This window comes from Aquila chrysaetos, chromosome 13 (genome assembly GCF_900496995.4).
Source record: "Aquila chrysaetos chrysaetos chromosome 13, bAquChr1.4, whole genome shotgun sequence".
Classification (NCBI taxonomy): Eukaryota; Metazoa; Chordata; class Aves; order Accipitriformes; family Accipitridae; genus Aquila; species Aquila chrysaetos.
In genome coordinates, this window is record NC_044016.1 from 41,706,656 (window position 1) to 41,725,935 (window position 19,280).

General features: G+C 56.6%; 3 protein-coding genes across 8 annotated transcripts in view; 1 reads left to right on the forward strand and 2 right to left on the reverse strand.

Moving 5' to 3' along the window:
* Window positions 1–274: 274 nt before the first annotated feature.
* On the reverse strand, window positions 275–7,847 carry CKAP2L (cytoskeleton associated protein 2 like). Its single transcript, XM_030034626.1, has 9 exons — window positions 7,754–7,847; window positions 6,438–6,504; window positions 4,735–4,801; window positions 3,242–4,377; window positions 2,608–2,800; window positions 1,827–1,982; window positions 1,241–1,304; window positions 775–922; window positions 275–681 (listed from the first exon to the last, which is right to left on the reverse strand). The coding sequence occupies exons 1-9, from the start codon at window positions 7,779–7,781 to the stop codon at window positions 438–440; spliced, it is 2,103 nt and encodes a 700-aa protein (XP_029890486.1). The 5' UTR covers window positions 7,782–7,847; the 3' UTR covers window positions 275–437.
* Window positions 7,848–9,525: 1,678 nt separating this feature from the next.
* Window positions 9,526–11,232, reverse strand: LOC115350114 (interleukin-1 receptor antagonist protein-like). 2 transcript variants are annotated; one of them, XM_030035363.2, is made up of 6 exons: window positions 11,054–11,232; window positions 10,912–10,960; window positions 10,641–10,830; window positions 10,362–10,532; window positions 10,107–10,252; window positions 9,526–10,019 (listed from the first exon to the last, which is right to left on the reverse strand). In XM_030035363.2, exons 1-6 carry the CDS (start codon window positions 11,092–11,094, stop codon window positions 9,807–9,809), a joined length of 810 nt encoding a protein of 269 aa, XP_029891223.1. In that variant the 5' UTR covers window positions 11,095–11,232; the 3' UTR covers window positions 9,526–9,806. The 2 variants fall into 2 exon arrangements, with proteins under 2 accessions (XP_029891223.1, XP_029891222.1); XM_030035362.2 differs by having other exon boundaries at window positions 10,362–10,830; window positions 11,054–11,228.
* Window positions 11,233–12,687: 1,455 nt separating this feature from the next.
* The window catches only part of OGDH (oxoglutarate dehydrogenase), a 35,542-nt gene continuing 28,949 nt past the window's right edge, over window positions 12,688–19,280 (forward strand). For all 5 annotated transcript variants that reach the window (XM_030034885.2, XM_030034887.2, XM_030034884.2 and 2 more), the window contains exons 1-2: window positions 12,688–12,777; window positions 16,035–16,283. In XM_030034885.2, the coding sequence (XP_029890745.1) occupies window positions 16,062–16,283 (222 nt within the window). In that variant the 5' untranslated portion in view covers window positions 12,688–12,777; window positions 16,035–16,061. The remainder of the gene's footprint in view (window positions 12,778–16,034; window positions 16,284–19,280) is intronic.

Below are 19,280 nucleotides of genomic sequence, written 5' to 3' on the forward strand. Positions count from 1 at the left end.
GAGACACGAGACATGGGGTCTGTGTGAGCCTCTCAGTGAGGAACATCCAGATGCTGTCCGGATAGGGTGCAACACAGCTCTGGAGCAAATCCCTCAGGACATTGCTTGCAAAACACCAGCAGGTGCCTGGAGCATTGCGGGGTCTGACTGACATCATCCTACAGCAGGAAAATCAGGGCATGCGTCACAGCAGAGGAGCCAAGGGCAGTCCCAGGGGACATAGCCCGTCTCCAACCCTGGACCTTGCACACTACTCACTAGGCCACGCTACATCTCTACTGCAAGTTTTTATATATTTAAAACAGCGCTTATATATTTGAAACAGTGCTTATTATGTGCCACCGCTATATATTTACATCCGCGAGGCAACAGAAGTCAGCAGAGCATGTGCAAGGCAGCATGGGGAAGCAAGCAGCCTGCACCCCACCGGGAATCCCTCAGCAGCACTCTGCGGGATACAAACTCAAACCCTCCAGCTCCGTCACCTCTGGCAAAGCCTTGTTTTTCCGGAAGAAGAACTGAGTCTCCTCCTCAGCATCCAGGATTTCACTGAGAGATGACACCACGGGGTCATGGTCCTTCAGCATCTCTGGGTAGCGGCTCCCAGCCCACCCTATCCGCAGCGAGCGCCGCACTGGCGTCACGAGTTTCAGCTCCTGGCCTTCCAGTAACTCCTTTCCTCTGCGGAGAAGACAAGACCCTTTAGATAAATCCTGCAGAGGAAGCGTTGGCACAGAGGGTGCTTGCTGCCAGGAGCAGGCAGCTCAGCCTTACCTGGATGCAGATGTAACTTGTAACTTGATTGAGATGGGCAGGCTGGTCAGGGCCTTCCCCGTCATGCAGGGAGTTGCTACCATCTGCTGCCTCTCACTCGGGCAAGGCGTTGTAGGCTCCCAAGGAATGGGCTGCTCAGCCTTTTCCCCTGACAGGAGAAGAAAAGGGCAGCACTGTTGCAGAGAGCGGCAGCTGGGGAGGGATTACAACACTGCGGTGCTCCGGACGTGGACGAGGGCACCTTGCTACAGAGGCATGCTGGGCCGGGATTGTGCCCAGCCCTGGCAGAGGAATCTTGCCCCATTTTCGAGATCAGGATTCCGGACTTTCACAACACTCGGTCTCCATCAAAGTCAACAGGGACACAGGGTGCTGGGACAGACTGCAAACCATGCTGCTTCCCAGCCTGCAGCAGCAGGGAACCCCAGGCTGCCCGTGCTCTAGCCTGCCCCCACATTCACATTACCTTCTGATGTTTGGTCTGCAGCCTTCAAAATATCAAGGACAACTTCTCTGAGCTCCTGGAGTGGCTACAGGAAAAGCAAAACGCGGGTCAAGGCAGGCCTCACTTGGGAACGGAGACTGGAGTTACAACTGAATAGGAGAAAGGGTTTTTGCTGCATCGCAACACCCTGTGCTGGAGACAGTGGCAAAAGGCTGCAGAATTTCCCTTCTCTAAGTGAGATCTGTCAGGACACAGGCACAGCTAAGCAGCCATCAACCCCGCGTGGGTAAATCCCACCAGATGCTGCAGTTACACTGCCCAGAACAGCACAGAGCTGCTGTCACATTGCTTCCAGCTACAGCTCCGACACGGCGCAGAGTATGTGTCCTCCCCCCGGCCCCGTTCATGCCCGCACAGTGCTGCCTGCTTGGCTGATGAAAGCCGAAGGTGTTTCTATGGGACAAAACTGGCAGCTCAAAAGGCTTTTTCACTGCTGACTAGTGCTGCTAAAGTCATCCCAAAATCCAACCCCTCGATCTCGAGGAAACCTGCTGCTGCAGAGGCGGGGAACGTGGGGAGCTACTGAAGAGAAGCATGCCTCACTCACCACAGCACCAGCGCAGACTGCTGCTTTGTACAACCCCATCACGTCAAAAGGGCCGCTCCGGGCGAGCAGTTTTGCTTTGCAGGTCCAGAACTTGGCAAATTTCTCTGCCTGGGGCACGTGGGACAGCACTGCAGAGATCTCCTCTGCCTGGACACCCTAGGAGAAGGGGGGCAAGGGCCAGAGGTGTGCACTGGGGGAGCTGTCAGTGCGTAACCACTCTCCCAGCACTCTCTAGGAAAGGGAGGGTCTGAGGAGTCTGGTTTTGCAAGTCTCCTGAGTGACCATGTACAGATAATAGCTTTACTGCCTCTATTTTCCCCTTGGTAAAATGAGTCTAGTATTTCAGAGGGATGTCAAGGGATAGACTCTTCAGTGCTCGCACTAACAGAGCCACTAAACCCCAGAGGTGATACTTCACAGCAGCTGTGAGGTCCACCAGGGACATACCTCGTGCTGGCTCAATCAGCCTGGGTTGCTGCCACAGAAATTTCTGCTGCAGACTGCACTGCCAGGTACCAGGAATGACACACACAAGCCCTGTGACCGGGTGTTGCTCTGTTTTCCCGTTAGTGCATCTTGCTGCATGCCTTTGGCCTATCTGTAACTCCACGAGGACTTTTAATTGTCCTACACGTGATGTTACCCCTCTGGCAACTGCAGCCAAGTGAGCAAGAATGCTTGCTCCAAACCCTTCTATGCTGCTCTGGGGATGTGGCTGTCCTCTCCTGAGATGCTCCAGGAGAAGAGGAGCCTGTTCAAGCATCTCCTTTCCCATTCCCACCTCCTCAATGAGCTTCAGGCACTCAGTTAATATGTTGTTGATCTTCTCCAGGCAGGGCTGCTCTGGTTTCTTTTGCTCCTCTTTCTCCTTGACAGTTCTGCAGGACAGCTTCACTGGCTCTTTCTGAAGCAGCATCATAGGTGGCCGCTTGTATGTCTTGCCTTTGGATGCCAACCACTCCTGCAGCTGTTTCCTGTCAAAGGACCAGGGGATCACTGTTACCACCCCAGCAGACTGCCAGCACTCACCATGCTACTGTTTTCCCTTAGAATCTCCCTCTAGCCAACTTCAGCTGCTCAGGAAGAACCAGTTCATCTATCCTAAAAATGCATCTGAGCTCTAAGCTGGGAAAGGAAAACCCTCTCAAGTTTAAGCGTGCCTTGAAGATAAAACAGGACAGCGGCCGCATGCTCCCCTCCCACTTGCTGAAACAGTGGGAGAGGAACCCAGGGTACCACCAAATCTCATCCCCACCCTCCTCTTTTCTGGGGCATCAACCTCCAAACAGGCGTTCACTGATAAGAGGACTTCGGACCCTGTTTCCAACAGGTCAGTGCTGGTTCACCCAGTTAAACACTTTAAACTCTGCTGTCCCCTGGAGGCGAGGACAGAGTCGGCCAAAGCTGCTACTCACTTACGATCTGCAGCCGATGGGGTCTTGGCAACACGCCTAGCCTGCATTCCACTTGCCTTCGGCAGCTCTGGTTTAAGCCTCTCTCTCCTACTCCTAAAATCACTCTCCATTGCTTGAGTTTTGGAGCTGTGTGTGCTGCGAGGCTGGTTTTGGGGGACTGTCACTCGGGATGCTGCTGTGGGTCCAGGAGGCACCACCTTCACCTCCTTCCTATCCGCCTCCCCTTTAGCTGTGGGCTTTCGCCATTGCGTGGTGCCACCTGGTTTCAGGCTGGATTTCAGGGTTGTGATTCCCTGGGGCCTGCTGGAGGCCAGAGGCTTTGTGGGAGATCTTTTCATTTGGGGGGGGGGTCTGTGGTAGTTAAGATTTCCCACTGGAAGTACGCCAAGTGGCTTTCCTATGGGTTGCCTTGCCGTATTCGTTTGTTTCTGGTTTGCACCTGGGTTTTTATGTAGCAAATTAGTAGAAGCAGTAAGTAACTGAGGGGGCTGCAAGGGCTGAGTTTTGATACTTGGTTTTTGAGATACACTCTTTGAGCCTGGCAGGGTTTTCCTGAATTTATCCTGAATCAGCTCTTCCTTAGCCTGGTGGCTATTAATTCTGTCCTTTGGGCCCATGATGGTTCTTGACATCGTGGCTGAGCTTTGCCTGTGAGCCAAAAACCTTTTGTTCCCGAGATAGTTTCCATCAGACTGAAAAACTCTGTTCAGCACAGGGGTTGTAGAGGCTTGTACTCGGACATTTTCTTTGTTGCAGACCAGCCTGTCCCGCAGGCCCTCATTTAGGGAGCAATGTGCCCCAGGAGCGGCGTGGTCGCTTCCAGTCTGAAGTGCTGCAGTGGTGACAGTCCCCTGTGCAGGCTTCTTGTTCCTTTCTGGATTCAGGTGACCAGAGGCTGAAGCTGGGAGCCTCCCTCTGGGCTGCGTAGAGTGGCTTATGCTTGGCACGAGCCCCACGGGAAGCTTTGCACTCTTCCTCGTTTGCTCTGGACACACCACCGCTGCTCTCTGGAACGTATTTGAAGACTTCTGCTGAGCAGTGTGGCCAGCGTGCTGTGTGGATTTGGCACGAAACTTGCCATCCCTCTGAGTGCCTTTTGTCATGTTTCTGAGAATATCCTTCTTGTTCCTGTCAACCTGGAGAGACAAAGCGAACCTCAGCCCCAGGGAGAGCTCAGCTTGGAGAAACCCTGACAGCTCGCTCCTGCCCCAGCCCTGCTAGCCCAGGTGACATCCACACGAAGGCCCACAGTGACAAAGCAGTTGTCAACAGAATGATAACGCATCACCCACCAGCGCATAGGCGGAGGATGAGTCTCCCACACTAAGTTCTTCTGAAAAATTATTAGTTGACTTATTACCAGCTATTTAGCATTCTCTTGACTGCACCCTGTTTGGGGTCAGGAACACACTAGCCTGATTTGGGTACCCTGTTCTGCCCAGACTCGCTTCGAGCGTGAAATACAAAACTAAACTCAAAAGATTTCTACTTACATGGTCTAGTTTAGAAACTGTTTCTAAGGGTCGATCCAGGTGATTCTCCCGGTCCTTTAAAAAGGGTCTGTAGGAAGTCAAACAATATATCAGGTTATTTAACAGCTGTTGCAGAAAGGTTAAACCTCTAAAACACCACTGGTTTTCTCAGTGACACGAGCTTATGAGTAGGTTTTGGAAGTCAAAAAGCTGTCAAGGAAGTACTACGTAATATTAATTCTTTTTCTTTTGCATGGCAACAGAAAAACAACATAAAACATTGACATCCAAGATTGTCACAAAAACTTATGTCTTCCACTGACAGCAAAAGTAACCAAAATCATTCCTGCAGGCAGGGGGGGCTGGCAGGCAGGAGACGGCAATAGGTTTGGAGGCTGCTGCCTCTGGCTGTTGTCTGGACTTGCCCTGTACGCCGCAGACAGCTGAGGTGCATCCGAGTCAGCTGCTGCTGTGCTGCAGGTCACAGCGATGTCTCAGAGCACATCAGCCGGGGTTCACTCTGCCACGGCGAGCCGCAGCACTGCGGTAGCTGATTCACCAGCCCCTCAGCTGCCCAGGCAGCAAAGCAGGAGGTGGGGCAGCAGCCCTGGCTGTCAGATCCCCCCATCCTATCCTCCTCCTCCTCCCTGAATCAGAGCCCTCTGACAGCAACCAGCTGCAGGGTTCTCCCACCCCTCTGCTCCGGAGCTAGCAGCTCAGCTATTAGGGAAGATTAATGCCTGTGCAGATATTTTTCTGTAATAAAATTCCGGAGAGTTAGGATATTGTCCTCTATTCTACGCAAGTGGCGTACTATACCATAAAGAAAGATCATGAATCTTCTCCCCTCATTTCTATTATACTAGTGGTGTTTTCCAGAGCCTGGTACCAGGGACTGGTTGGCTCTCTCTGGTCTCTGATCCTGCTTCCCTTTATCTCCTCACCATGGAGAAGTTTTATGGCTTCCTTTGCAATACAACATCACGAGAAATACTCACTGCAGCGGGGAGTCTTTCGAGTGTTCAGGTTTGCCAAGCGCATCAGCAGTTTCAATTAAAAACTTTGCAGAAAGGTGCCTTGCTACCTGCAGCCTGCAAGCGGCTGCTGCGCTCACAGCAGTGTATCTGCATGCAGTCCCGCTCCAGAGGAACTAAGCAAGGCAGCTAAGGGATCCCAGAGCCACGTAACTCATTTAGTAGGTGGTTGTATCTATATCCTTTTAAATGCACTGAAAATGCCCCTTTCTAATATTAAGCTATCCCAGAAGGCCACTGAAAGTTGCCATTAAAAAGCAGTGGTGAGACTTGAACCAGCCTTTCTTCAAGATCCATTTAGGAGGTTGAGTTATTGGCAAAATGGGCCTGTTCTGACAGACCGAAGAGCTGAGATGAGAAAGTTTCATGGAGGCTCAGAAAATACCCAGAAGAGACAATATCAACCAGCAGGAAATGTCAACACTGAAACCATCCCTTTGCTCCTGCTGCCAGTAAATCTGCAGAGCGCTGCCAGGGTGCTGCAGGGGCAGAGCCATCCCTGGTCGCTGCCTTGACAGCAAGGCGTTGGGAGGAGGCAATTCTCTGTACGCCTGTGAATTGCTGCAGAGAGAAGGCAGACACTAGCAAGCCGGGAAGAGTCAGCTATACCTCAGAGAATCACCCAGTAATTTGAGTCGGAAGGGACCTTTACAGATCATCTAGTCCAACCCCAGCATCCTCCTGACTTACTTTGCACTTGGGCATTTCAGATTTTCTTTGGCTGCTCGGTACTCCGGGAGCTGTCTTCTCCGCTCTTCTGCAAAGAGATGGTAGGAAAATGCAGTGCACACACCACTACCTCAGTATTTGGAGTGCCAATAAGGATGGATTTCTTTTATATTCACAGCACTACTGTACAGGTCTCCCGAGCTCCCTGCCCAAGCCTGGCAATGCTGTTCCCAGAAATTTCCAGAGCATTTCCATGCATGTGATATTGCCCAGAGGCTCATCGGCACATAAAGACCAGAGGTCTCCGATGCTTGCGGCGTGATGCCGCTCAAAACCTTGGTGTGGGGCTTAGTCAATTTGCAGAAGGAAAGGGGAGATGCAGCCAATGACCCTGCTTCAGCTACATATCCTGTAAGCCTGTACCCTGCTGTGGCCAAGCCCTCTGCAGGCAGGTGGGAAAAGTGAGGATCGCCTCAACAGGGGGAGCAGGGGATAGGTACCTCTGACATCCCCAGTTTGGCTGCGGTACTGGGGCATCTCATTGCAGCACAGCCTGGCCTGGCTGGAGCCCAGCATCGTCCCACCCCCAGGGCCTCGCCCCTGTCCCTAAAGCTGTCCCACCCTCATCCAATAGCCCATGAGCATGGGGCTCTGACAGCATCTCAGCCCCCCCCCCCTGCCAGCCCTCTGCCCCCCCAAGTCACCCCCTTCCCTTGACACTGCACCCCAGGGCTTCCACAGAGCCCCAAGAGCAGCATGGCACCCCTGGGTGCCCCCAGTCTCCCCAGCACTCCAAGGCACACCCCAAGCCCCCCCCATGCTGCCTGCCCTCCCAAACTGCGTCAGCGTGCCCATTTCGGGGGTACCCCCTGCACATCCCTTGGGGTACACCCAACCCTCCCAGCGCCCCAGCAGCCACCCAGCCCGTCCCTGCCCCTCCACTCCGCCCCCCAAGGCAGACCCACCCCCCCCTCCCAAGGCCACCCAAGCCTATCTCGGATCACCCCCAGCCCAGCACCCCCCCCAGATCACCCCCTGCCCCCCCCATTCCACGGGGCACTGGCGATCGCCCCTGTTACCACAGGGTCCCCACAGGTCACTCCCAGTCCGTACCCACGGGGTTGTCTCCACCCCAGAGGGTCTCCCACGGCCCTGCCCCACAGGGTCCTCCGATCACCCCCAGCTCCCCGCTCTGCCCCCCCCCCGGCCCCTGTTCCCCATCACCTCCCACCCCACAGGGGCCCCCAGGTCTCCACTCTCCCCCAACCCCACGGGGCCCCTGGAGCACCCGCACCCCCCGGCAACCCCGGCCTCACAGGGTCCCCCCGGCCCCTCACCCTGCGCGGCCGCCCCTGCCCGATCCATCCCGAGCACTCGCCTCTGCAAAGCCCACTGCCCACCCACCGCCGCCGCCGCCAACGGCCGCGCCGAACTCATTGGCCGCCGCCTTCTTCAAACCGACCAATGGGGAGTGCGAAACTGCCGGCTCCGAGAGGGGCCGGCGAGCGAGAAGAGCCGTGAATGGCTAGAGGCTGGAAGGGGGGCGGTGACGACGCGTCCCCTCCGGCAGCCCAACTCACTGGAGGGCGGGGCTCGGCGGTGGGCGGGACCCGGGATGAGGCGGGGCTCGCTGGGCGCCGGGGGCGGGGCGGGGCGTCACAGCACCAGCGGCGGCCTCGTCAATTGGACCCGATTTCTGTCAATTAGCGTGCGGTGGAGCCGCTCGGCGTGGTAAGGTGGCCCGGCGTGGTAAGGCGTGGCACGGCACATCATGACACACCATGCGAGACCCTGTCATGCCACGCCACACGATGTCATGCCATGCTATGGCCCACCATGGCATGCCTCGGTGGTGCGTGGTGGCAGTGGCTGGGGCAGAGGTGGTGTTTTGGGTTTGTGTGGTGGGGTCTTGGTAGTGGGGAGAGGGGCTGCAGGGCCGGCTCCTGCTCGAAGCTGCTCGAAGCTCCCCCGGCTCCAAGCCGGACCCACCTCTGGCCCAGGCCGAGCCCCTCAGCGACGGCGGTAGCACCTCTGGGAGAACAGATTTCAGAAGGGGAACCCCCAGTGAGTCAGGGGATTGGGATGTGAGAGGAACCCGTCTGCGGATACCGAGATCAGGGAAGGAGGAGGAGGAGGAGGGGATGCCCCTGCAGCCCATGGTGAGGCGGCATGCTGTCCCCCCAGCCCATGGAGGGGAGGCCCCCCACAATGGCCGTGACTCCGTGGGAAAGCCCGCGCTGGAGCAGTCTGTGACTGAAGGACTGCACTCTGTGGAAGGGACCCACGCTGGAGCAGTTTGTGAGGAACTGCAGCCCGCGGAAAGGACGCATGTTGGAGAGGTTCGTGAAGGGCTGTCTCCCGCAGGAGGGATGGACCCCATGGCGGAGCAGGGGCCGAGTGAGGAGTCCTCCTCTCCCCAGGAGGAAGGAGTGGCAGAGACAAGGTATGATGGACTGACCCCGACCCCCATTCCCCGTCCCCCTGCGCCACTGGCTGGGAGGAGGTGGAGAGAACCGGGAGTGGGGTTGAGCGGGGAAGGAGGGAGGGGTGGGGGGAAGGTGTTCTAAGGTTTGGTTGTACTTCTCATTATCCTTGTCTTGGTTTGATCGGTAGTAAATTAAATTGATTTTGTCTCTTCCCCAAGTTGAGCCTGTCTTTTGCCCGTGACCATAAGTGGGGAGTGATCCCTCCCTGTCCTTGTCTCAACCCACAAGCGTTTCTTTATATTTTTTCCCCATCCTCCAGGGCCAGGGCGGGGAGGAGTGACCAAGTGGCTTCATTGGTGCTTTGTTACTGGCTGGGCTGAAACCATGACAGGTGGCAGCCCCAGGTGGCTGCCAGGGGCTGCAGATGACCCCCACCCATGGGATGCCCACCCCAGCCACCCCCCTGCCTGTGGGGTGGACATGGGGATGGGCTGGTCCCTGGGTCTGGGGTGGTCCCTTGGGTCTGGGGTGGTCACAGGGCTGTGGGGTCACCCCCCGCCCCCTGGGCTTTGTACCCAGCCCTGGAGAGCCCCCAAAAGCAGCCGAAACAGTGGGATTTTCCCATCCATAAACCACCCCCGCATTGTTTAACCCCTGTGAGAGCAACGAGCTGAGCGACACCATCCTGGGAAACCTTTTATTTCCACTTCCATCACCAACAAATACCCCCGTTCCTGATAACAAAACCACGGTATTTCCAATAAAATGTATATAAATTAAAAGCAAGGGGTGGACACAATAAATAAGTACAAATTGGGGTGACTCAGGCCCATGGGGCCCAGAGCTGCTATTTCACCTGAAATAGATGGGGAGCACGGGGGTCCCAGCTGGGGGGTTTGTACTTGGTACATACAGCCTGAAAACCGGCAACTGCCGGTTGGGTTGCATTGGGTGCAGGGGCTCCTCAGCGCCCGCTCAGCTTGTAGGTGGCAATGTTGACCTGGTCGGGCTGGTTGGTGATGCCGACAGGCTGGCGGGGCTGCAGGGAGGTGCAGATGAACCAGCCGGGGAAGGCGGCTGACTCAAAGCGGGTGGTCCCCTCGCCTGGGCTGTCCAGGCGGAAGAAGATGAAGCGGGTCAGCTCCATGCTCTCAATGTCCTTCCTGATGTCAGCTTCCTACAACCGGGGGGGAGAAGCAGGGTTCAGGGTGGGATGGAACCCCCAGCCCCTTGGGGGATGGATCCAACGGGACCCCTCACTCACCTCCAGCTGCAGCACGGGCTCAGTGCCGCTCATCACACATGACATGTAGAGTTGGTAACCCTTGATGCCCAAGGCCACCGGCATCCGCCCAGTCCCTGGGCCACCCTGCGATGACCGGGGACGGTACAGAGCGATGTTGAGCTTCACTGCAGAAAGAAGGAGTGGGTTAACGGGTGATCCCAGGGCTGTGGGGTGGCTCCTGGTTGCTGCCGGGGTTGGGGACAGGGACACTGGATAAGGATGGAGTCCCCTCACCTTTCCACCTGGCAGAGGGTCCCTGCAGGTGCAGGGCCACCAGCTGGGTGGGCGACTCCAGCACGAAGCACTTGTGGTCGATGTCGAGGATGTCAAAGGACTGGGAGCGGGTGTAGCGATAGACGGGTGCCCTGGCATAGGTGTCCTCGATCTGCTGGAAGGAGATGGGCTCTGCGGGGAGGGAGACGGTCAGGGAGATGCTGATGGTCCCTGGTCCAAGAACATTCCCCAAGAGCATCCCCCAGCTGGAGTAACACCCCCAACACCACCCCCCCATACCAAAAATATCCTCCAGGAAGCCTCCAAGGTCACTGTCGGCAAAGTCCTTGTGCACCGGCCGCTTCTGGAGCTTGGTCACGGCCACCACGAGGACGGCAGCCTGGCGAAAGGTCCTGGCAGGGTGTCCCTTGGTCACTGTGACCTGGATGTCCACCCCAGGTGATGTCACCTCTGAGTCCAGGCGGGGTTTCTGGGGAGGAAAGGAGATGTGGGGTGTGAGCCCGGCTTCCCCATCATGGGTGTCTCACCGTTCCCACCAACCCGGTGTTACCTTCTGCAGGCAGAGGCAGTCGGGGCCATAAAATGTCTCCTCATTCAGGCTGAAAGGCAAAGGGAGATGGTGAAGCCGGGGCCACCATGGCACCAGAGCAGCATCGCGTCCCCAGTGTCCTCTGTGGCACGGCCACGCTTACCTGCTGCTCTCCAGGCTGTCCAAATCGGGGACAAACGCCATCTACGCCGCTGACTGCAAAAACTTGGGCAGAGACCTGTCAGCACCTGTCGAGTGTCACAGCACTTGGCTGCCTGCTCCTGCCTGTAGCCTCGCTTGGGCGTTCTCTGAGCCTGGTGTCGGCGTGGCGGGTTTTCAAGAGCCTCTGGAAGGAAGCACCGTCAGAGCGGGATTTCCACCTTTCGCAATGCCTGGTTTTGCCCAGTTCCTCTGGCATGGCCGGGAGGGCTGGGGCGCTGGCTGCCCCTGAGCAGCACTGTGGGTGATGCTCTGGGGCTCGTGTGTGGGGCAGAGAGCAGGGGTGATGCTCTGGGGCCGGTGTGTGGGGCAGAGAGCAGGGGTGATGCTCTGGGGCTGGTGTGTGGGGCAGAGAGCAGGGGCAATGTTTGGGGTCAACGTGTGGGGCTGGTGCTTGTGTGCCGGCCCTCAGCACCATCCCCATCCCACTGGGGCCGTGATGACACCCACCCTCGTCAGGACAGGGGACTGCGGATGCCCCGGAAGGGGCCAGTGGCGCAAGCGCTGCCACTCCACCATTTCCCCACGGCTTCCTCCTGTGCTGCCCAGGCCTGCAGCACCACAGCTGGCAGGGCCCCCTCCATCACCCCTCCAGTCCCCAACACCCCAATATCTGAGGGTGCAGGACCCTGCTGTTCCCTCGGTCTCCTGTGCCCATGCAAGCTGCACCGGGAACACGGCCTTTGGGGACACTCCTTGTCACCACCCCGCAGCACACCCCACTCTGCACGGTGCCCTGCATCCAGCCGGGCTGCGGGCGGTTGCATCACGCCGGCCAGGCCAGGGATGTGCGTGGCCAGGCTTGCGTGGCCGCAGGCTCTCGGGGTGTTTTCCTGGTGCCCGTTTCACTTCCCGAAAGTGCCGGCTGGCCCCCTGCGGCTTCTCGGCTCTGGGCTGCTGCTGCCATGACTCACCCGGCAGGAAATTGCCAGCAACCCCAAAACTCCCCGGGCACCTCCGGCCTGCCCAGCCCTGCCTGCACCCCGGCCAGCTCTGCCTGTCCCCCATGCAGGGGCGAGGCCCACTGGCTGTCACCCACGCCAGGATGTCCCTGAAAGCCTAGGGTCCCACAGGTTATGGGGTGCTCCACACCAAGTGGGTGTCCCCAGGCCATGGCAGGGTCCCCAGGCCATGGTGAGGGCCCTCAGGCCGTGGTGGGGGTTCCCAGGCCGTGGTGAGGGTCCCCAGGCTGTGGTGAGGGTCCTCACGCTGTGGTGAGGGTCCCCAGGCCATGGCAGGGTCCCCAGGCCGTGGTGAGGGTCCCCAGGCCATGGCAGGGTCCCCAGGCTGTAGTGAGGGTCCCCAGGCTGTGGTGGTGTCCCCAGGCCGTGGGGTCCTCCCCACCACAGTGGTGGTCCCCAGGCCGTGGCGCCGAGCCCGGAGGCGAGGGCCGCGTCCGGTAACCATGGCGACCGCCCCACTCCGGTTCCCACCGCCCAAGCCACGCCCCAACTCCTGGCCCCGCCCCTGACTGGTTCTCCCGCGCCCCGCAGAGGCTGCGGCGCATGCGCGTTTGGCCGGGCTCGGAGGGGGGCGTGGCGGCAGGCGGGGGGTGTGGCGACGTGGTGACGCAGCGTTCGGGGCGGGGCGGCGCGGGGCGGGGCGGCAGCCGGCGGTTGGGGGCCGCTGTCAGAGCAAGGGCCACGAGCGGGGCGGACGGACGTGCCGGTAGGTACCGCGGCTGGGTCGGGCCGGGCGGCGGGGCTGGACCGGGGCGAGGGCCAGGGCCGGAAGGCGGGGGGAGGGCGCGCCGGGCTGGGGGGGCCGCGGCCGTTCCCCAGTGTCCTTGGCGCCGCCGCCCGGGCGCCTCGGGGCGGGGGGTAGGGTGGGACTGCCGCTAGAAGGACAGCCTGGCGCGGCCAATGGGAACGCTGCTCGGCGCCTCGCGCCGCTCCTATAGGCGGTGAGAGGCGCGAAGCCCGGGTAGCGGCGCCGGGCACTGATTGGCGGGCGCGGAGCGGGGGGGGCGGGTCTGGCGCGCGCGTCCGTGTGTGTATGTGTGGGGCCGCGCGCGGTGGGCGGGAGGGTCCCGCGCCCACCCGCACGTAGGGACCCCCCCGCGACCCCCTCCCTCCGCCCGGCGCGTCCGCCCCGGGTGCCCCGTTCCGCCCCTCCCGGTGGGTGGATCCCCCGGCGGCCTCGGAGGGCTCAGACGGGCCGGGGCGGACGGACGGACGGACGGACGGACGGATGGACGGTGCACCCCCCGGAGAGGGTCAGCGGCTGCCGGGGGCCCGAGGGCGTCTGGTGCTGGAGCAGCTGGGCCGGGAGCCCGCGGGTCTGCGCCAGCGCCGGCCCCGCCGCTTCCCTTAACGCTGAATTTGTTCTGATTCTAACCCCCCCCCCCCCCCCCCGAAAAAAAGCGCAATTCCCAGCTAACTGCCTTCTGGGGCCGGTGTCACGCATCCCGGCTGCCAGAGGTCAAATTTAGTACCTTAATCTGCTTAATGGTACGCTCTTGGCCGTCCCAGCTGTTAATCTATTCTGAATATTCCTGTTGTTTGATCTCTCAGTGAGAGTTGGGTTGTGATCCGGCTGTCAGGCTGTCGCCATGAGGGCCTGGCCAACAAGCCCAGGCTTCCTCTCCTTAGCCCCTCTTCAGCTGTGACTCCGTCTGTGAACTTTGTGTTCACGTGTGACCCCGTATCGGTTATCTCGGGATCGGTTTCCTGCGTCCGTCCTCCCAGTCATCATGTGCTATTTTGATTTACCTTGGAAACATCCCTGCTCCGAGCTTGCAGACCTCCGAGCTTGCCCTGGTCTGTGGCACAGGCTCCCACGCCTTCAGGAAGCCAACCCTTTCTGCGAGAGGCCCTCAAAGACCGACTGCTTCTGCTCATTTTGAGCGCAAAGCCTGGCATTAACCCCACTGTTTTCCAGAGAGGTCACCGGGACGCTGCTGAGTGGCAGCACCGAAACAGGACACCAAAGTCAAAGACGCCGCCAACGCTTTCGTCCTAAAGCTTTTTCCCGCCACGTGCGTGCCTGTGCGCCAATGCCCAATTCAGTAGGCTCTTTAAAATATCTGCGTGTGTTTTGCTGCTTAAATCTGAGGAGGGTAAGCTGGGAAAACATCTAGTGCTGCCATGCTTGCTGTCCTGCACCTGCCTGCCATTTCTTGCCTGTTACGGTCCTGGTTTGACTGCAGGCAGAAGTGAGCAAGCAGGGTGGAAAGCACGAGTGGTCTTCCCTTCTTCCCCCAGGGATTGTAAAACACTTTGGCTGACTTAGTGTGATCTCAGGTCTTCCTCAGGCTCTTTAGACCAAAAGCTTGTGTTTCCAGGTAGGAAGCGTAGCTGCTGCCGTGCCAAGCAGCCAGAACTAGATTCAGTAAGGCAAACGTGGAAGCCCAGCTGATGAAATGCTGGTCACAAAGGTGTACTTCTTTTCTCCAATCTGCTGCAAGACTTCATTTTAATCTGGTGAATGCAGAATAGCTGCTTTGACATTGGGCTGCTGCTCGTTAAACTGGTCGGGGATATGGAAACCGGCCAGCTGGGTCACCTCCAGCCTCAGGTCCTGCCTTTTGCAGGAGATGCTGGGTGGAAAGGCCAGCTCCGAGGAGAGCTAGCTCCAAGTGCCAGCACTTCCCCCAAGATGATCTTGCTCCAGCGCTTTCGCTTGGGCTGCGGCTGTCGGTTGGATGTGTGTAACGAGGAGCGTGGTTAACCCCAGGCCTCCCTGTCCACGCAGGGCTGCGCCCCACCAAGAGCTGCAAGGTGGACATTGCTGGGGGATCTTTGAGAGGTCCCATGCAGGCTACGGGTTGTTTTTCTGGGTTCTCTGGGCAGGGGAGAGCCCCTCTCTGGGTCTTTCAACTGTGTCGGCCTTCTTGCGTCCGAGCTTCTAAGGAGAGGCGATGAAGCGGTCTGTCCTGGAGCCCACAACTCAAGTGCTTTGCACCACGATACCTCTACTTTGCGAGGGGTCTTCCCTGTAGACGGTTTCTTCCCAGCTTTACCCTGGTGCATGTAACACAAACCAGTGAGAAGAAAACCTTGCCCAAGCGGAGTGGTTGCAGGGTGAGTAACGCAGCAAAAATGGAAGCCAAGACCTTCTACCTGGGAAAGAGAGTGACACAAAAAGCTTCCATGCTGGGTTGGCATGATGAGAGTTGTCCTGCAGCTTGCGCAGGCCTGGAGAAGCATGCCCCACTAGACTCGATCAGCTCAATGTGAAGGAAAACGTGACCTTCAGCGTTAAAATCCAGCTGGTAACAAATTTTTTCCAGCACCCTTCTGGGCACGGTGATTTAAAGTGCTTTTCTTTAAACTCATATGACTAGCTCTATTGCTGCAAGTGGGAGGTTGAAGGGCCAAAGTGTCCAACTCCGGCTCAATCTGAGTTTCACAGAGAGGATTTTCCTGTTTAAAACAAACAAAAAGAGGATTCTTGCAGGAAGAATCAAATAATAAAAGAAATCAAAGAATACTTTGTGGATATATTATTGGAAAAGAAGTAGATGATGTTGGCTAGGAACTACGGAGGAAAGCACCGGGGGAACCTGATATCTTATACTGTTAATCCAGGCTGTGTTTCACCATCAAGCATGCCTTATTTTGTACAAAGGTGCCAATATAAGAAGGTGTGGGTGGCTTTGACGCGCAGCAGCTCGTTTGAGGCCGGCATTGGGTACCCTGCCGAACAAATCTGCTTTTCACTGTCATGTCAGGGTAGATGATGGTGCTGTGCCGGCAGGGATGGGGAAGGCAGACCCGGCCGTGCCGAGCATCTTGAGCAAAAACTGCTTTTCGCAGCCATCAGGACTTGGCTGTGGGACAGGGTGGATGGATTAATCTGAATTAAAAACTGATTCTAAGCTCAGTTCTCTGTGCTCGGGGCTGACGGGGGCGGAGAGGGGGTGGCCTCTGCTCTGTGCTCTCCTGCAATAATTTCTAACCCACTTTTCCCTTCTCTCCCAACAGGAACTTGTGTGAGGCAACAGGACAAACATGCTTAACTTAAGGACTTGTGCAGCAAAGCTGAGGCCGTTGACGGCCTCGCAGACTGTAAAGACAATTTCCCAACACAGGCCGGCAGCACCCAGGACGTTTCAACAGATCAGATGCTACAGTGCACCAGTGGCTGCCGAGCCTTTTTTGAGTGGGACTAGTTCAAACTACGTGGAGGAAATGTATTATGCTTGGCTGGAAAATCCCAAAAGTGTACATAAGGTAAGGGGCAACCTCGACAGGATATCGCCTTTGCTTCTTTCTCTGTGTATCTGAGCAGTGGGTTCAGGTAAGTGCATGAGTCCCAAGGAGGATTGAATTCAGCTGGAGGGGCTGCAAGGTTGTGGATGGTCCTTCTGCCTCACTTTGCCTGAAAGAAACGTCAGCGATTCCATGAGCAAGAGCCAAGAGGAGCTTCTCTGTTCAAGAGGGAACGCCGTGGGCTTGTGGGACACGGGCAGCATCCTGGATCACAAGCGGATACAAGGAATGCTTTCTCCTGGGAATCTACCTTTAACAAACTCCTGATGCTTTATTTTTTCCAGCTCTGATGGCTCATCAGGAGGGTTTATTCTGGAGTGGAGGATGGGGGGGAGGCAGGGAGGATATTCTCCACATCTTGACTGGTTTCCTTTTTGCTTTGGGCACAGGTGGTGGTACATGTTGGGGTAGATGGGCTGTAGCTAAGCTTGACTTTGAGCTTCTGTGCATAAAGCCAGACTGCTGATCTGCAGCCTGGGGAGGGGGACTGGGTCTGGTGGCCAGAGGGATTCCCACCAGCTGCTCCCTAACTTAAAATTGGGAAAACAACCCGGCCGTGGGCAGTATGTGCAGAGGTCTGTCTTGATCTGAATTACTGATGCCCCTCCAGCAAGAGGAAGGCCAGCTCTTTAACGTAGATTCCAGCAGGTGAGGGCTCAGCTGGGAGGAGAGTTTCTGAAACCTGACTGCATTTTTCCCCATCCCCACTGTTTCACAAGGAAAATGTTCCTGTAGTGACTAAGTCTCAGCGTTACCCAGGGGATTTTTATGACCATTTTGTACATGTCCTGATGTAGAGCAGGGATTTTCTTTATTCCATAGCACATGAGCAGTCTGCAAGCCAGGACACAAGGGTTAAATGAGCAGTCAAGGGTGAGTAAGGAATCTCATGCCCCAATGCTTGCATCAGTTGAGTGTGTTTTCGATGGTGCCAATCCCACGCATCCAAAAATGCACAGCCTGTAGGGTGCTGTAAAGGTCTTAAGGTAGGATTAAAGCTGAATTTTCACAAACAATGTTGACTTTATGCTTCTTTTGAGGCAAATGGGTGGCTAAGCCAAGCAATACAGACTCGGAAAACACAAAGTATATTGGTTTGGGTTGTGCCCTTTGTCAAATAGTGACTTGAAAGCTACCCAAGCACACGCACATGGTGCAGTCCAGTCCTTCAGAGGTGGGATATTGAATGAAAAGCCATAAATCTAAATGCTGTAGTCTAATTTAAAAGCAAGCAAGGGTTACACCTTGCTTGTCCCAGTGACAGGCACAGTTGTGTCTTTGGCAAAGAGTCTTCACGGTTTGATACGAGTTCTTTGATCTACAGACCCTGCTCAGTCTTGAACATTGCTCTGAGCAGGTGTGAGAGTAAATATCAAGACTAACTGGGGCAGCTGGCTGGGAAGTGTATTTGGATCCTGAGGCCAGACCTCTGGATCTCCTCTGGTCTCATCTCCTCTTTAACGTAGCCCCTGTAACTTCATCAGCTCATCTATAGGTAGGCAGTGCATGCAGTGCTGTACGGGAGTCCTCATGCTGCTTGGCTGAAGAAACTGGAGGGGAATTTAGGTTGGAAGGAGCCTCTGGAGCCTCTGCCCCGGCATGGCTGGCTTGGAGGTGGCATCCAGCTTGGAGGTGACATCTAGCTTTGTGGCTAGACAAGGTCACTTGGGGCCTTGTGCGGACAAGTTTTAAGCACCTACAACAGTAGAGCTCCCACCACCTCTCCAGGCCCCCAGTCCAATGTTTATGGTGAAGAATTGCAAGTATGTATTAGTAGCCCCTGGAAATCAGTGTCCCCTGAAGTACTTTTAAGTGCTTAGAAAGCAGTGCAGGAGTTGATACAAGATTTTGCCTCCAGTGTGGCTGGGAATGGTTTGTGGCGGTAGGAAAAGCAGTGTGAAAATGAAGCAGGGTCTTGTCATTGGCAGGAAGTGAACGTGATGTTAGTAATGTAAAAAGCAAGTTTTACAGATTGCTTTTTAAACAAAATCAAGCTGGTGTCCTGCCTGGCAAAAAGGGCATTGGACCAGGAGGGTTGGACTAGATGATCTTTGAAGGTCCCTTCCAACTCAAAGCATGCTGTGATCCTATGAAATCCAGCTCCAGGTCCCAAAACTTCTGGTAGGGTTGATACCTGAGGTTTGGCGTGGACTTCGTTGTTTCTTACTGATGCACTTGGCCGTTGCTGTGGCTTCTGCTGTTTTTGCTGTTGACTTGTCTCTCCTGGGTGGATCCCAACTCATTCCAGTGGAATCGCCAAGATCCATTCCCAGCTCCTAGCTTTGCCCCTGTCTCCTCTCTGCACTTTTTCATGGCTCACCCCGTCCCCGATGGGGACACCGAGCTGCTGTGGTGGGATCGGGGTTGTGGCCGTCCCTGGTCTTGGCTTGTGAGTGGTCCCTGTCAGCCTGCGTCCCCTCCGGCATGATGCTGAAGCAGCAGTGGAGCGTGTCACCCCCCGTCCCTGATAAGCGTTGGCCTCCATCCCGTTAGACGTAGGGTCAGATCCGAGGGTGGAGTTCCCAAAAAAAACCAGGCTGTCACATGGACCTGGCTGTGGCTTATCTGTTCCCTGCACAGAGCAGAGACTGGCTGCGACTTGCCATGCTGCTTTTCGCTGGTGAGGGCGAGACGTTCAGCCAGGGAAGAGCTGCGGTTTCTTTGCTGTTGTCGACAAAAACCTGCGAGACCTCCAGCTGGCACGACTGTCCCGTCTGAGCAAAATGAATTCACTTCCTCCGTGCAGACGCTGGTGGCTTAAACTGCAGAATATACTTAAGTGCTTGTTTAGAGTAGGGAAAATTAAAAAAAAAAGAAAAGAAAAAAAAAAAGCTATTTTAGGCTTTCTTCTGTGTGCAGTCCTTCAGCTAAACTCCAGTTTCTGAGTCTGATGAGCAAAGAAGAGCAGAGCTGGGGAAAGAGGAGGCGAGAGTGTGGGGGGTCGGTGCTGGTGAGCTG

Excerpts from the sequence above, each read along its gene's own strand:
- CKAP2L (XM_030034626.1), bottom strand. The coding sequence starts at position 7,781 with ATGGATCGGGCAGGGGCGGCCGCGCAGG. Across the intron at positions 6,505-7,753 it reads GGCAGGGGCGGCCGCGCAGG|AAGAGCGGAGAAGACAGCTC; the intron begins GTGAGGGGCCGG and ends ATCTCTTTGCAG. Across the intron at positions 1,983-2,607 it reads GCCTGAAGCTCATTGAGGAG|GGTGTCCAGGCAGAGGAGAT; the intron begins GTGGGAATGGGA and ends CCCTTCTCCTAG.
- LOC115350114 (XM_030035362.2), bottom strand. The coding sequence starts at position 11,094 with ATGGCGTTTGTCCCCGATTTGGACAGCCTGGAGAGCAGCAG. Across the intron at positions 10,253-10,361 it reads ACCCTCTGCCAGGTGGAAAG|TGAAGCTCAACATCGCTCTG; the intron begins GTGAGGGGACTC and ends TTCTTTCTGCAG. Across the intron at positions 10,020-10,106 it reads AGCCCGTGCTGCAGCTGGAG|GAAGCTGACATCAGGAAGGA; the intron begins GTGAGTGAGGGG and ends CCCCGGTTGTAG.